The sequence below is a fragment of the Lipotes vexillifer genome, unplaced genomic scaffold (genome assembly GCF_000442215.2).
Source record: "Lipotes vexillifer unplaced genomic scaffold, Lipotes_vexillifer_v1.1 scaffold382, whole genome shotgun sequence".
Taxonomy (NCBI): Eukaryota; Metazoa; Chordata; class Mammalia; order Artiodactyla; family Lipotidae; genus Lipotes; species Lipotes vexillifer.
In genome coordinates this window covers 4,106,070-4,118,805 of record NW_006780611.1, presented here as the reverse complement: position 1 = coordinate 4,118,805, position 12,736 = coordinate 4,106,070, and the positions used below count along the sequence as shown (strand labels likewise).

Genomic DNA, 12,736 nt, shown 5'->3' with positions numbered 1-12,736 from the left:
GGATGCTTGAGTTGTTTACAGGATTTTTCTTATAAATTGTGCTACATTCAATATCATTACTCATCAGAGCAATGCAAATCAAAACCACAGTGACCTACCACTTCATATCCACTAGGGTGGCTAAAATAAAAGACAGTGTTATCAAGGATGTAAAGAAATCGGAACCCTCCTACATTGCTGGTGGAATGTAAGATGGTGCAGCCACTTTGAAAAACAGTCAAGCAGTTCCTCAGAATGTTAAGTATAGAGTTACCATATGACTAAACAATTCCACTCCTCGGTATATAGCCAGAGAATTGAATACATATATGCATTCAAAAATAGGTACATGAAAGATTGTAACAGCATTATCATAATAGCCAAAAGTTTGAAACAGTTCCAATGTGTGTCAGTGGATGAATGGAAACTGAAATACATATGCAGACATTAGAATATTATTATTCAGCATGCTGATACGTGCTTCGACATAGATGAACCTTGGAAGCATTACAGTAAGTGAAAGAAGCCAGTCACATACTGAATGAAGTCCACGTGTATGAAGCGCCCAGAATAGGCAAACCCATAGGTACAGAAAGTGGGTTAGTAGTTGCTAAGGGTTGGAGAGAGGAAGAAATAGGAGTGACTGCTGATGGGAATGGAGTTTAAAAACTCTCTTTTAAAACTCTCTTGACAAGGCAAGGTCTTGCCCTGTCAGCCCAGTTTAAAAACTCTCTTGGGGGTAATGAAAATCTTCTAAGGTAGTGGTGATAGTGAGAGAGCTTTGGGAATATGGTAAAATCCACTGAATTGTATATAAATGGGTGAGTTTTATGGTATGTGAATTATACCTCAATAGAAGTCTTATAAAAATATAAGCTGTGCTGAAGTAAATAACCTTGTACAAACATAATTCCATGTGACACTGTATTTTTGATCCTAGAAATGGGATTACTGGGTCAAAGAGTAAATAACACGTGTGATTTTGCTACGTATTGTCCAGTTCCCTACCATAGGGGTCGTGGCACTTGGCGCTCACTCCGGCAGCGTCTGAGGGTGCCATTTCCTGTCACCGCACCAGCAGCACGTGTTGTCGCACGTGATGATTTGCCCTTCTGGCGGCTGAGAAATGGTATCGTAATTTGCCTGCATCTTATTAGGAGCACAGTTGAGCGGATCCTGATATCTCTGCAGTCCATCCACATTTCCTTTTTTCTGTGCCATTTATGTTCATGTATTTTATCCATTTTTCTGTTGGGTTGTTGGTCTTCTCTCAGTTTCTACAAGCTCTGTATATATTAAAATATTAACGCTTTGCCTGTGACATCTTGCAGACAATTTTTACAGCTTTCAATTTGCCTTTTTACAAAACGTAGTCACATTTTATAGCCTCTCTGTTGCTTCTGGATTTTGAGCTGCCGTTAGAAATGTTCTACCTGCTTCTGGCTTAGGGAAAGAACTCACTCGCTACTAAACTGAGATCCACTTGGCGTTTATCCTGGCGAATAATATTAGGAAGAGATCCACTTTTATACGTGTCAAAGAAATTTTATTGAAGTGTCGTTGGTCTGCAGTGTTGTTCAATTATACTTTTTTATTTTTCTTTATTTTTGATCTAACTGTTTCAGCCACATGCATACACATGTCCCCTCCCTCTTGGACCTCCCTCCCACCCCACCCCCATCCTACCCCTCTAGGTTGTCACAGAGCACGGAGCTGAGCTCCCTGTGCTGTACTGCAGGTTCCCACCTGCTATCTGTTTTACACATGGTAGTGTGTTTATGTCAAAGCTAATCTCCCAGTTCATCCCAGTTATACTTTTTTATATGGCTGTCCAGTTGCCCAACATTTATGAGGAAGGGTGAAAAGAAAAAGTATCACTTTATATCTGTTTTGTTTATGTCTGTTTTTAAATATTTCTGGATTGATATAGGTGTTTCAGGTAATTGCACAAACAGTATTATTATAGCAGGGAGTAAGGAAATAAAAAAGGAGCAACAGATCACCTATAATCTCCAGCCCTTCCCAGGCTGTTTCAGCGTGTCATTTTGTCCTCTCTTTTCTTCGTAGGTGAACGAGCTGGATGGCATTGCCCTGATCCTGGACAGCTGTAGCATCGATGACAAAAACCCCTGTATCCTTGATGTGACTCACAAGCGTTAGTTCACCCTCGGGGGCCTTAGCGGAACAAGGCCCTTGCCGGGTATTCATTCAGGAGGCAGCTGGCTGGCTTTCTTGGTGGCTCGTTCCTAAGAACTAAGCCACTTTCTCAAGGTTCGGGGCTGGAGTGTCACTCCTGCGGTCTGTGCAGCGTAGTGAGCTCAAGTTTTCGAGGTGGCTGGGACATTCGAAACCAGCCTTCTACTACAGAGTGCCTTAAGACTGAGGCAAAAGCTCATCCATGGCCCCTGTGTTCGCTGCATGTCACTGATGTCACCTTTCCAAACACCATGTGTCCCTTGGAGTGACTGTGAAGACGCTTAACATTTTTTTCTGTGGAGATTTGAGGTGTCCAGTCCTCTGGAAGAACCATTTTAGCGCTAGTTTGGAGGCCTCTGAGACCTCAGGAGTGGGGAGAAACGTTTCAGTGGCTCCGGATTCTGGTTTTGGTTGGGTACGGTCTTGCGACCCTCTGTTAGTGATGCTGGGGGCTCTGGCTCTTGCCCTTACCCGGTTTGACCACCCTTCTGGAAGGTGTTCTGCAGGGAACTTGCTTCTCCCCCCCCACTCCACCAGCCAAGGTCTTGCCCTGTCAGACACTGATCTAGTACAGTGATGAGGAGCCAGGGACTGGGTACAGCCTGCTAAGTTTGAGAGATAATCTGATTAACTTCAAGACCTTCCCTGGTGAGAATCCAACTCAGCCCAGTCAGTCCCTTGCCCTGGCTACAGTGTGGCCTTGTGCTTATTGCAGGTGGGGGGCAGGGGTGAATAAGACCATTGCAAGGACTTTGAGACTGTAACCCTGTGGGAGACCGAGGAGGAGGGGAATTATATTTTTAAAATGCTCACTGTGGTTTCTGTCAAGAAGAGAAAAGGAGCTGATGAAAATCATGTGTTTCAAAGTAAGTAGATTGAGAAATGCTTATTATTTGTGCTAAAGATACTGTCATTTGTCTGATTAGCAATAGAAGAAAATCTCCTATTTTAAAGAGCATGATAGCTTATAAGCTCAGTCAGGGAAAGACAAATAAACAGCCTCAGAAGACTTTTTTGTTCAAGGTAAAACAGAGTCGGTTCACTGCATTGCATTATGATCAGGCACCACAGGCTGTGCTCATTAGAGAGTTTTGAAATATTTTAGCCCCAGAAAAGGAAAGGAAAAAGAAGAAAGCTGTCTGTCACAGGAAAGCAGTAAAAGAACATTCAGGTGTAACTGCAGGTGTTGCATTTCCTGATGAAAAAGATGATTTATTGCGAACAAAGAAATTCACCCAGTTTTACTTTTATATTCCCTGAATTGACCTTCTAGTGAGAAAAGGTTTTTATTGCTAATCTTTGGCCTTCAGCAAAGACCAAAAAATTAAAAGGCTGTTGCGCACAGCACATCATAGTTCTGCAGATACGCTGCATGTGGCTCATGCTTACAAAGTCTTTTATGTTGGCATCCTCCTTGCCGGATATTCATTCATTCATTCATTCATTCATTCACTTCTTTCAGGCAACATTTATTGAGTCCTTGCTGTGGATTTACATACATTACAACACTGTGAAGCAGATACTGTTATCATTATCCGCCCTATTTGTAGGTGAGAAGGTAAACTGAGAGAGCCTTAGTGACTTGTCCTGAAGGTCAGACCCAGAATTTAAACTTGGTGTGTACCTGATTCTTAGCTGCTTTCCTAAACTGTCTCCTTGTAAGTCACTGGGAGGGAACAGAACACGTACAGAGAAAGCACAGTAACATATTCACGTAGTGGAGAAGTTACTCAGAATTATAAATTGAAAAAATATAGATGGACAATCTATATAGATAAATGTTATTTTAAATGATAATTAATGAAGCATTGCAAGCTTCCAGAATCTCCTTTAAATTGTCAAGAAGAGGCAAGGTGTTACGTGTTTCGTGTTATGTACATCTTGTAACTCCTTGGACTTTTGTTTATAAACACCTACTGTTTTCAAGACGTACAAAATACACTTAACAAGAGATGAGATACATACCAAAATGTGAGAGCAAAGGGAGAATGATGGTCGAATGGTCAGAAATTAAGAAGTATTATAGCCTAGGGATTCAATTTTTAGCTGTGAGGCATAAATGAAAACCTGGCCTCCCTAGTAGCCAGAGCAAATAGGGCCATAATACAGATCACAGAGTAAATCCGCCCCGTGTTCCTCCTCCGCACTGTTTCTCGGCTTCTGCTCTCAGGCAGGTTTTCCCAATTATTTGATTTCCCTGACCTTGCCTCCTTACCTCTCATTCACTCCCCCACCCCCATTCATATGTTTTTTTTTTTTTCTTTCCTATATTTTTTATTCATCAAAATAATAAATCTGTATTTTTTTTTTTTTAATGCCAAAAGGTGTAGAATGGGGGAGTGAGTTCTCTGGCTCCACCCTCCACCCTTTGCAGTTCACTCTCTCAGCTCTTTCTTCTCGTAGTTGCTTTTCTGTAACTAAGTAATATGCTTCGCTGCTGTTTCTTGATAGATCACATCTTGACGTTACCTGTTTACTTTGCTGTGACACTAGGGTTTAGCTCTTGTGCACCACCTCCTCTCTTCCCTCCCTCATGCTCCCGCTATAGTTAAGATCCCGTTTGCTCTGTTGCCTGCATGACTGGTGAGGCTGAGCATCTTCTAAAATGTTTATTTACCATTTGGATTGTGTGTGTGTGTGTGTGTGTGTGTGTGTGTGTGTAAAATGTGCTTGATCAAAACCTTTTGCCCATTTTTTCATTGGGTTATCTTTTTACCATTTGTTTGTAACAGATCTTTACATATTCTAGATAGAAGTTCTTTGTCAGCTACATGTGTTGCTAATATTTCCTTTCCCTTGTTCTATGACTTATCTTGTCATTCTCTTTATAGCTTTTTTTTTTTTTTTTTTAATTAACAGAAGTTCTTAACTTTTAGTCAAATTTATCACTTTTTCTTTATGGTTAGTTTTTTAGGTGTGTATCTTGTTAAAGAAATATTTTCATACCCTCAGGTCATGATGATAATCTGTATTATCTTCTGAATACTTGATATTTTTATCTTTTATATTTATTTATTTTAAAAATTTTTATTGGAGTATAGGTGCTTTACAATGTTGTGTTAGTTTCTTCCGTACAGCAAAGTGAATCAGCTATACGTATACATACATCCCCTCTTTTTTGGATTTCTTTCCCATTTAGGTCACCACAGAGCATTGATACCTTTTATATTTAGGTCTATAATTCACTTGGAGTTGATTTTTTTGTATGGTGTGAGTTAGGGGTCTATTTCTATGTTTTCCCATATGGACACGCAATTATCCCATCCCAGTTATTGAAACGAACACACATTGTCTACTGTAGTGCCAGTTGTATCGTAAGTCAGGTGTCCATATATGTGTGGATCTGGACTCTCTTTTCTTTTCCATTGATCTCTGTGTTCTTTCCCTGTACCAGTACTATGGTGTTAAGTACTGTCACTTTCTAAAGTATCTTGATATGTCGAGTGAATCCTTCCAACTTGTTTCTTCTCTTTTAAGAGTATTATGGCTATTTTTGGTCATTTGTATTTGCCCATAAAAATTTTTAAACCAGCTAGTCAAATTCTATACATTCACATTTGTGTGTTTTTGTGCACACATGTGCATACACACATGTACACACATGAAATCACCACCATCAAAAACAGTGTAAAATCCCCACATGTTGAATTACTCATTGAGATTGCTTTGGCTAAAATCAGTGTGATGAGAATTGACATCTGAGTCTTCTAACCCATGAACACGGTATATCTGTCCATTTATTTAGGATTATTACTTTTCAGCTTTTATTCCTCTCTGTGTATTTTTTATAGCTTCTTTGCGTGGATTTTAGTCTGTATTATTTTGGTTATCATGCATTTCAAGTGTTTTCTAATTTCTATTATGTTTTTTTTTTGACCCATGGATTATTTAGAAATGCATTTCTTAAATTCTGAACAAATAAGAATTATCTTTTGGAGATTGATTTCTAACATAAATTCATTATGATCAAAGAGCACATATTGATGTTCTTTGTCCTGTGAAATTTATTAAGACTTGCTTTATGACCCAGTGTATGGTCAGTTTCTGCAACTGTTGTGTGTGTGCTTGAAAATCACATCTATTCTCTAGTAGTGGAGTACAGTATTTTTAGGTCAAGTTTGTAAAATTTTTACATTTTTAGTGATATTTTTGTCTACTGTGGTTTATCGGTTGTGGAGAGAAGTGTTTTAAAATATCAGCCTGTGATTATAGATTTCTCTAAATTTCTCCTTTTAGTTATGTAATATTTTTCTTTATATATTTTGAGACAACATTATTAGACTAAGGTGTATAATAGGTCTTGAAAAATATCCCTGTTGTCACTGTAAAGTGACCCTCTATCTCTAAAAATGCTTTTTGCCTGTTACTAATACAGCTACTTTATCTCACTTTTGGTTGGTACTTACATGGTATAACCTTTACAGTCCTTTTATTTTCAGTCTTTCTGTGTCAGAGGTGTTTGTTGTAAACAGCATAGTTGATTTTTTCTTAATCTAGTTTCTTTGCCTTTTAGCTATTGCATTTAGCCCATTTATATTTACTGTAATTACTGATGTGTTTGTATTTAAGCTACTCTGGTTTGCTTTCTGTTTTATTTTATTTTTCTCTCTTTCTTCTGGATTAATTGTTTTATATAGTTCAATGTTTGTCTTTTCCTGGTTTAAAAGTTTTTAATTCTTTTTTTCTCTTCTGTTAATCGTGCCCTGGGAAATTACAACATGCATCCTAGACTGAGGAAAATCTAATGTTTTTCAGACCTTTACCCCCTTCCCAGATAATACAGGACCACTCAGCACCCCCCCAGTTTATATGCTGTTGTTGTTATATATTTTTATTCTATTTTTACAGCTCTGTAAGACGTTATTATCGTAGTTCTATAACATCAGTGTTCATTGAGATCTATCCACATATGTACTGCTTTCCTGCCTTTCACCCCTTCTTATAGCTTTGTCTGTCCGCCTGGGATCATTTTCCTTCGGCCTGAGGTCCTTCTTTCAGAATTTCCTTTAAAGTGGGTTCATGGGTGAGGAACCATCTGAGTTCGTTTGAAAATGTATACCTGATTCCAGCATTTTGTTGTGATAGCTACAGGATCTCATTGTTTTAATATGTATACTTTGGCTTAATTCTAGTATTTCCAGCATGGTATCTGCACCCTCTGCATCTGGTATCCTCCATGCCAGAGTGTCTCTACTTTACCCTTTTTGTTGGATGGATTTGGGACATAATCTAGAAGGAGAATCAACAAGACTTGGTGACACTTCAGAGGCGGGAGAATAAAAAAGAAACAGCATCACAGGTGACTCCCAGGTTTCTGACCTGAGCAACTAGATGGATGGAGATATTCCCACATTGCTTGAGAAAGGGAATAATTTCAAAGGAGAATATAGACAGATGAATGTGTTCATAAGCTTCATCATTTGCCTGTTGTCACCAGTCACCTCTGAATTGTCAGAGTCAATGGATGCTTTGCAGTTCTCATCATATTAAAACTCAGTTCAACAGATCTCATCACTTCCTCCTTAACATAATAACCCTTTTTTCTTTCGTGATAGTACCTCCTCTTGTTTTTTTTTTTTTTTCACGTCTTCCTGGCTCCTCCTCCTTATTCTCTGTTGTTTCTCCCTCTTTGACACAACTTTTAAACATTGGAGTTCTCCTGGACATTCCAGAGCTCAGGCTCTCTCTTCTCACCCTACATTTTCTCCCTAAAGAACCTCACCCATTTATTCCTTTATTCATTTATTCATTCAATGTTTATTGAGCACCTTTTATGTCCCAGACACTATTCTGGGCCCGTGGAATGACAGGGAATCCTGTAGGGAGGCTATTGGCATCATCCAGGCAGGAGATGACAGTGGCCTGGGGCAGGCTGGTAGCCGTGGAGATGGGAGATGAAGTTGTATTCTGGGTATTCTTAAGGCTTTAAACATCACCTGTTCACCTTTGTCTACCAGATTTAACCTCTAGACAGACCTCTCTTCTGAGTCTCAGGCGTATGTCTCTGACACCCTGCTTAACATTTTGCTTGCATATCTTACTGACATCCCAAACCTAGGATGTCCAAAGTTAAGCCATTAATATCTCTGCAAAATTCTCCCCTGTCTTTTTCAATAAATGTAGGAATATCTCCATCCATCTAGTCGCTCAGGTCAGAAACCTGGGAGTCACTCGTGATGCTGTTTTTTATTCTCCTGCCGCTAAAGTGTCACCAAGTCTTGTTGATTCTCCCTCCAGAATACGTCCCAAATCTACCCATTTCCCTTCATCTCCATTGCTACCATCCAGTCCATATTCTCCTCACCCCTGGCCCCTGGATGTCAGCAGTAGCTTCCTAACTCATCTTTCAGTTTCTGGTTTTGTTGTGTTGCGGTGATATTTATTCTCCATCCATTCAGTGCAGTCTTTTAAAACCAAAGTAGGGTCATTCCTCTCTGCCTCTTGACTCTCCCTACCCCACACCATCCCTCATAAACATGCCCATTTACAAAACCTCCAGGCCTGTCCATTGTCCTTAGAATAAATCCACAGGCTCCAGCACGTCCTGAGAGGGCCTGTGTGGTCTTGCCCCACCTGCCTTTTCATTTACCCCCAGACCGGTCTTCCTTTTTTCTTTTGCCCTGCCCGGGTACGTGGGGACTTTCTTGCCTTTTGGGAGGTCTGAGGTCTTCTGCCAGCGTTCAGTAGGTGTTCTCTAGGAGATGTTCCACGTGTAGATGCATTTCTGGTGTGTCTGTGGGGAGGAAGGTGATCTCCGCGTCTCACTCTTCCGCCATCTTGAAGCTCCTCCCGGTCTCCCTTTTTTAGCATTCCCCAGAGACTCTTCGTTTTTTGTGTCTCAGATCTGTCTAATTTCTCACCTCAAGGCAGTCGTTATGCTCGTCTCTCAGCCTGGACTCTCTCCCCCGGCTCAGTCCTCCTCGTCTCCATGGCCACCTTCCTCGTCTCTTCCTCAGGGAAGCCTTGCCGGTTGACCCCTCCTAGAACCTGCTCTGTTCCTTCAGCTTATCACAGTCTGTAATTGAATGAATATTTGTGCATTTATGTCTTAATTACCCTCTAGACCAAGGCCCATATGGCAGGGGCCATTTTTTCTGTTTTTCACCTAAGTATAATATGCCGCTGTCAGGTGCATAGTAAATGTCCAATAAATATTTCTTAGATGGATAGGTGACAGAGTAAAACAGTGAACAAATGAATGAAAAAACAGCAGCTTGAGGAAGAGTGTGTGTGTGTGTGTGTGTGTGTGTGTGTTTGATGGGTGAGGGGTGGTTCAAGGCACAGGAGAAATTTCTCCCACGGGTTTGATGATTCTCTTGTGAATTGAATAGGCTTGGTTCGGCAGTGATACTGTTTCAGCTTGGTTTGGTTTAACCCCTTCTTCTAATAACTCACACCAACCAAGCTTCACTGAACTTTAATTTCAGTATTTTGTGTTAAAAAGCAATAGATATTTTGGATATGCCTAGACTAGGAATCAGTGCCGAGAGAGTAAATGTCAGTTAACAAAAATACCTCCGTCCTCTGATCACCCCGGATTGACTGGCTGTGTCCGTGTACTCACGCATCCTCCACCGGGTGGGGTGGGGGTGAGGTCTCGCGTTGCCTTAGGGTAGCTGTCCTTGTTCCCCATGGGCAGTCTGTGGTTTGGACCCTATGAAAGACTTCCTCCTTACTTGGGGGTTAGGAATTTCAAGGTGGCATATCAGGGCAGACTAAGATGAAGACTCTCCCCGGCTTAGAGCAGGGCTAGAAGGCTCACTGTCCCGTTTCTTGGAGGTGGCTTCTAGAGACCGACTGGGATTTCTAGTTCCAGGGAAAAGACAGCATCTCAAAGGGGTGCTTAACCCCAAAGGACAGCGCTCCGCGATGGCTGCTGCGTCAGGGGCACAAGACCAGCTGTTCACTCGCCGGCTCCCTTGCGGAGACCCGCAGTAATGACACAGTAGCAGATGCCATTGGAAAATTCCAGCTCCGCTACCACAGGGTCCATTTCTTATTTGTCATTTATTGTGGCAAGTGGGATTTTTTATTGTTGTTGTTTCCAAATAGAAACAGCTGAACTTTATTTGAAATGTTTTCCCTTGATTCTTTTTTGATCTATGTTTTGATCAGTTGTCCTTGATGTGGTTTTTTTTTTTTATTGTTTTTATTGGAGGGGGAGGGGACAGGGATAGGATGAGAGTCTAAACAGGGTTGGGGTTTTTTTCTGTTCTTTTTCTTCCTTCCTTTCTATTTCCTTCTTTCTTTCTTTTTTTATTGAAAGGCCTCATTTGTAAGTTTTACTTGTGTACAGAAATGTAACTGTTTATAGGAATAATAACCAGTAATCTCGTGTTCGGGAAGTGTGGCATAGTGGCAAGACCGTCAGTTCTGGGGCTAGACAGATGCAGATTCTACCACTTCTCAACCTCTAAACACTTTACTTCAACCTCTGTTGTGAGTTTTAGCTTATTTATCTAAAATGGGACCTATCCCCACAGGGTTATGGTGAATGTGAAATGTCATCACGTTTGCAGAGTGCTCAGCCTATAGTTTCTCATCAAGTAGATGTTCTTGTACAAATATCCTGTTACAGCTGTTAATGCCTAGGAGAAAGGTATGTTTTCATCTGTGATTGCACTGAGTCAGTGGTAAAACAGGAATAATAATGATAATAATATCACAGGACAGAAGAGAGAGTCCTCAAACAGATTAACGCATGCACAACAAAGGTGCCCCTGTAGCTGAGCAGAAAAGGATGGTCTTTTTGTGGGTTTTGTTTTGTTTTGGTTTGGTTTGGTTTTTTTCCATAAATGGTGCTAGACCGACTTAATATCCGTAGGGGGAAAAAAGCCTACCACCCCTGCCTCATCCCATTCATGAACTAATTCAAGATGAATCATAGACCTTAATGTGAAAGGGAAAACACAAGAGCTTCTAGAAGGAATCATAAGAGAATATGGTTATTGTCTTAGAAGAGGCAAAGATTTCATAAACAAGACATCAAAATTATAACCGAAAAGCGCTAACTATAAGAGAAAGACTTTGAAGAGGTTTTTTGCATTGTATATATCTGACAAAGGACTCATACCCATGATATATAAAGGACTCCTGCAAAACAACAAAGAAAAGGTAATTAAGAATGGAAAAAAGACCCATGGCATTTCGCAAAAGAGGAAATCCAGATAGATGGCCAGTAAATGTATGAAAAGAGCTCAACATCATCATTCATCAGGGAAGTGCAAATTGAACCCACAGTAAGGAGCCCACCAGAATGGCTCATAAGAGGACTGACAGCACCAAGTGACGGCAAGGATGTGCAGCAGCCTGAGCCTTAGTAAACTGATGGTGGAGATGTCAACTGGAAAAATGCCCTGGGAAAACTGTCAGTGTCTGCTAACACTAGGCGTCCACCAGCCCTGTGAGCCAGCAGTTGCGCCCCTAGCTGTACCCGCAGGAGAAATGCATACACATACCTATCAGAAGACGTGTGCAGGAGCCTTCCTAGTCACATTATTTATAATAGCCCCGAAGTGGAAACATCCGAAATCGTCATCAGTAGTAGAACAGAAGTTGTGGGATGTTCATTCCGTGGAACAATACACAGCAGTAAAGAATTAACCGCTCTGTGTAACAAGTGGATTAATCTCACCAACATAGTTTTCAGCTAAAGAAGCCAGATTCAAAAAGAGTATGCACTGTATGATTCCATTTACACGAAGTTTAAGCACGGGCAGAATTAATCTGTGGCGACAGCAGTCAGAATGGTGGTTACCTTGAGGGTTAGGAGGGCGGCTTTTGATAGGGAAGGGGTACTTGGAGGCCCTCCAGGGTGCTGGGCACATTCTGCACCTTGATCTGGGCGGGGTCATGTGATGTGTTTGAGAAAACCCATCAGGATGTACACTTAGGACGTGTGCGTTCTGTTGCTCCTCACATTAAAATTTTTAAAATCATTGAGTTATTTCTAGGTGCCAAGCCCTGTGCTATATACCCTTTACATACATTATCTTGCACAATTTTTTTTTTAGCAAGCCTCTTTGTTGGGAACTATTATTTTACAGATTAGAAAAGTAAAGCTCAGAGAGCTGGTTCCCTGACTGCAGCTGGTCCGGGCTCTCCCAGCTCGGGAGTGGCAGGACCAAGGTGCGAGCCCAGGGTTGTCTAGTTCAAGTGTCTAGACTTCCTTGCGGGTGCTTCCTTCACTCCCTCACACTGTTTCTCCCTTTCTTGGGGGACATGTGGGCATTCAGATGGGTTGGATGCAGTCTTGAGTTACTTAATCCTGTTGCGTCTAGCACGTGGTGCCCACTCACTGCTCTGCTTTGGCCTCAGGTAATAATCGAGGTAGATACCTAAGCCCTGAGGTGGTAGCCGCATTGGAAAACAGGTACCTCTGCCACGGCCAACTCCTTCCTCTTCTAAGACTTGAGCATGTGTGTCTTCCTCCTGGAATTTTCCCACAGTCCCCCTTAACTGAGCCTGAGTCCCTCATCTTGGTCTTCTGCGGATCCGTTGTGTTACCCCTGCCACTCTGTGAACATAGCACATGGAAACACCTGGATACGTAACTCTTTCC

The 12,736-nt window shown here is 41.3% G+C and overlaps 1 protein-coding gene across 1 annotated transcript in view; it reads left to right on the top strand.

Moving 5' to 3' along the window:
- The window catches only part of ATXN10 (ataxin 10), a 158,397-nt gene that overhangs the window by 128,119 nt on the left and 17,542 nt on the right, over nt 1–12,736 (top strand). The window contains exon 10 of the mRNA XM_007453909.1: nt 2,047–2,110. Coding sequence (XP_007453971.1) covers nt 2,047–2,110 — 64 coding nt within the window. The remainder of the gene's footprint in view (nt 1–2,046; nt 2,111–12,736) is intronic.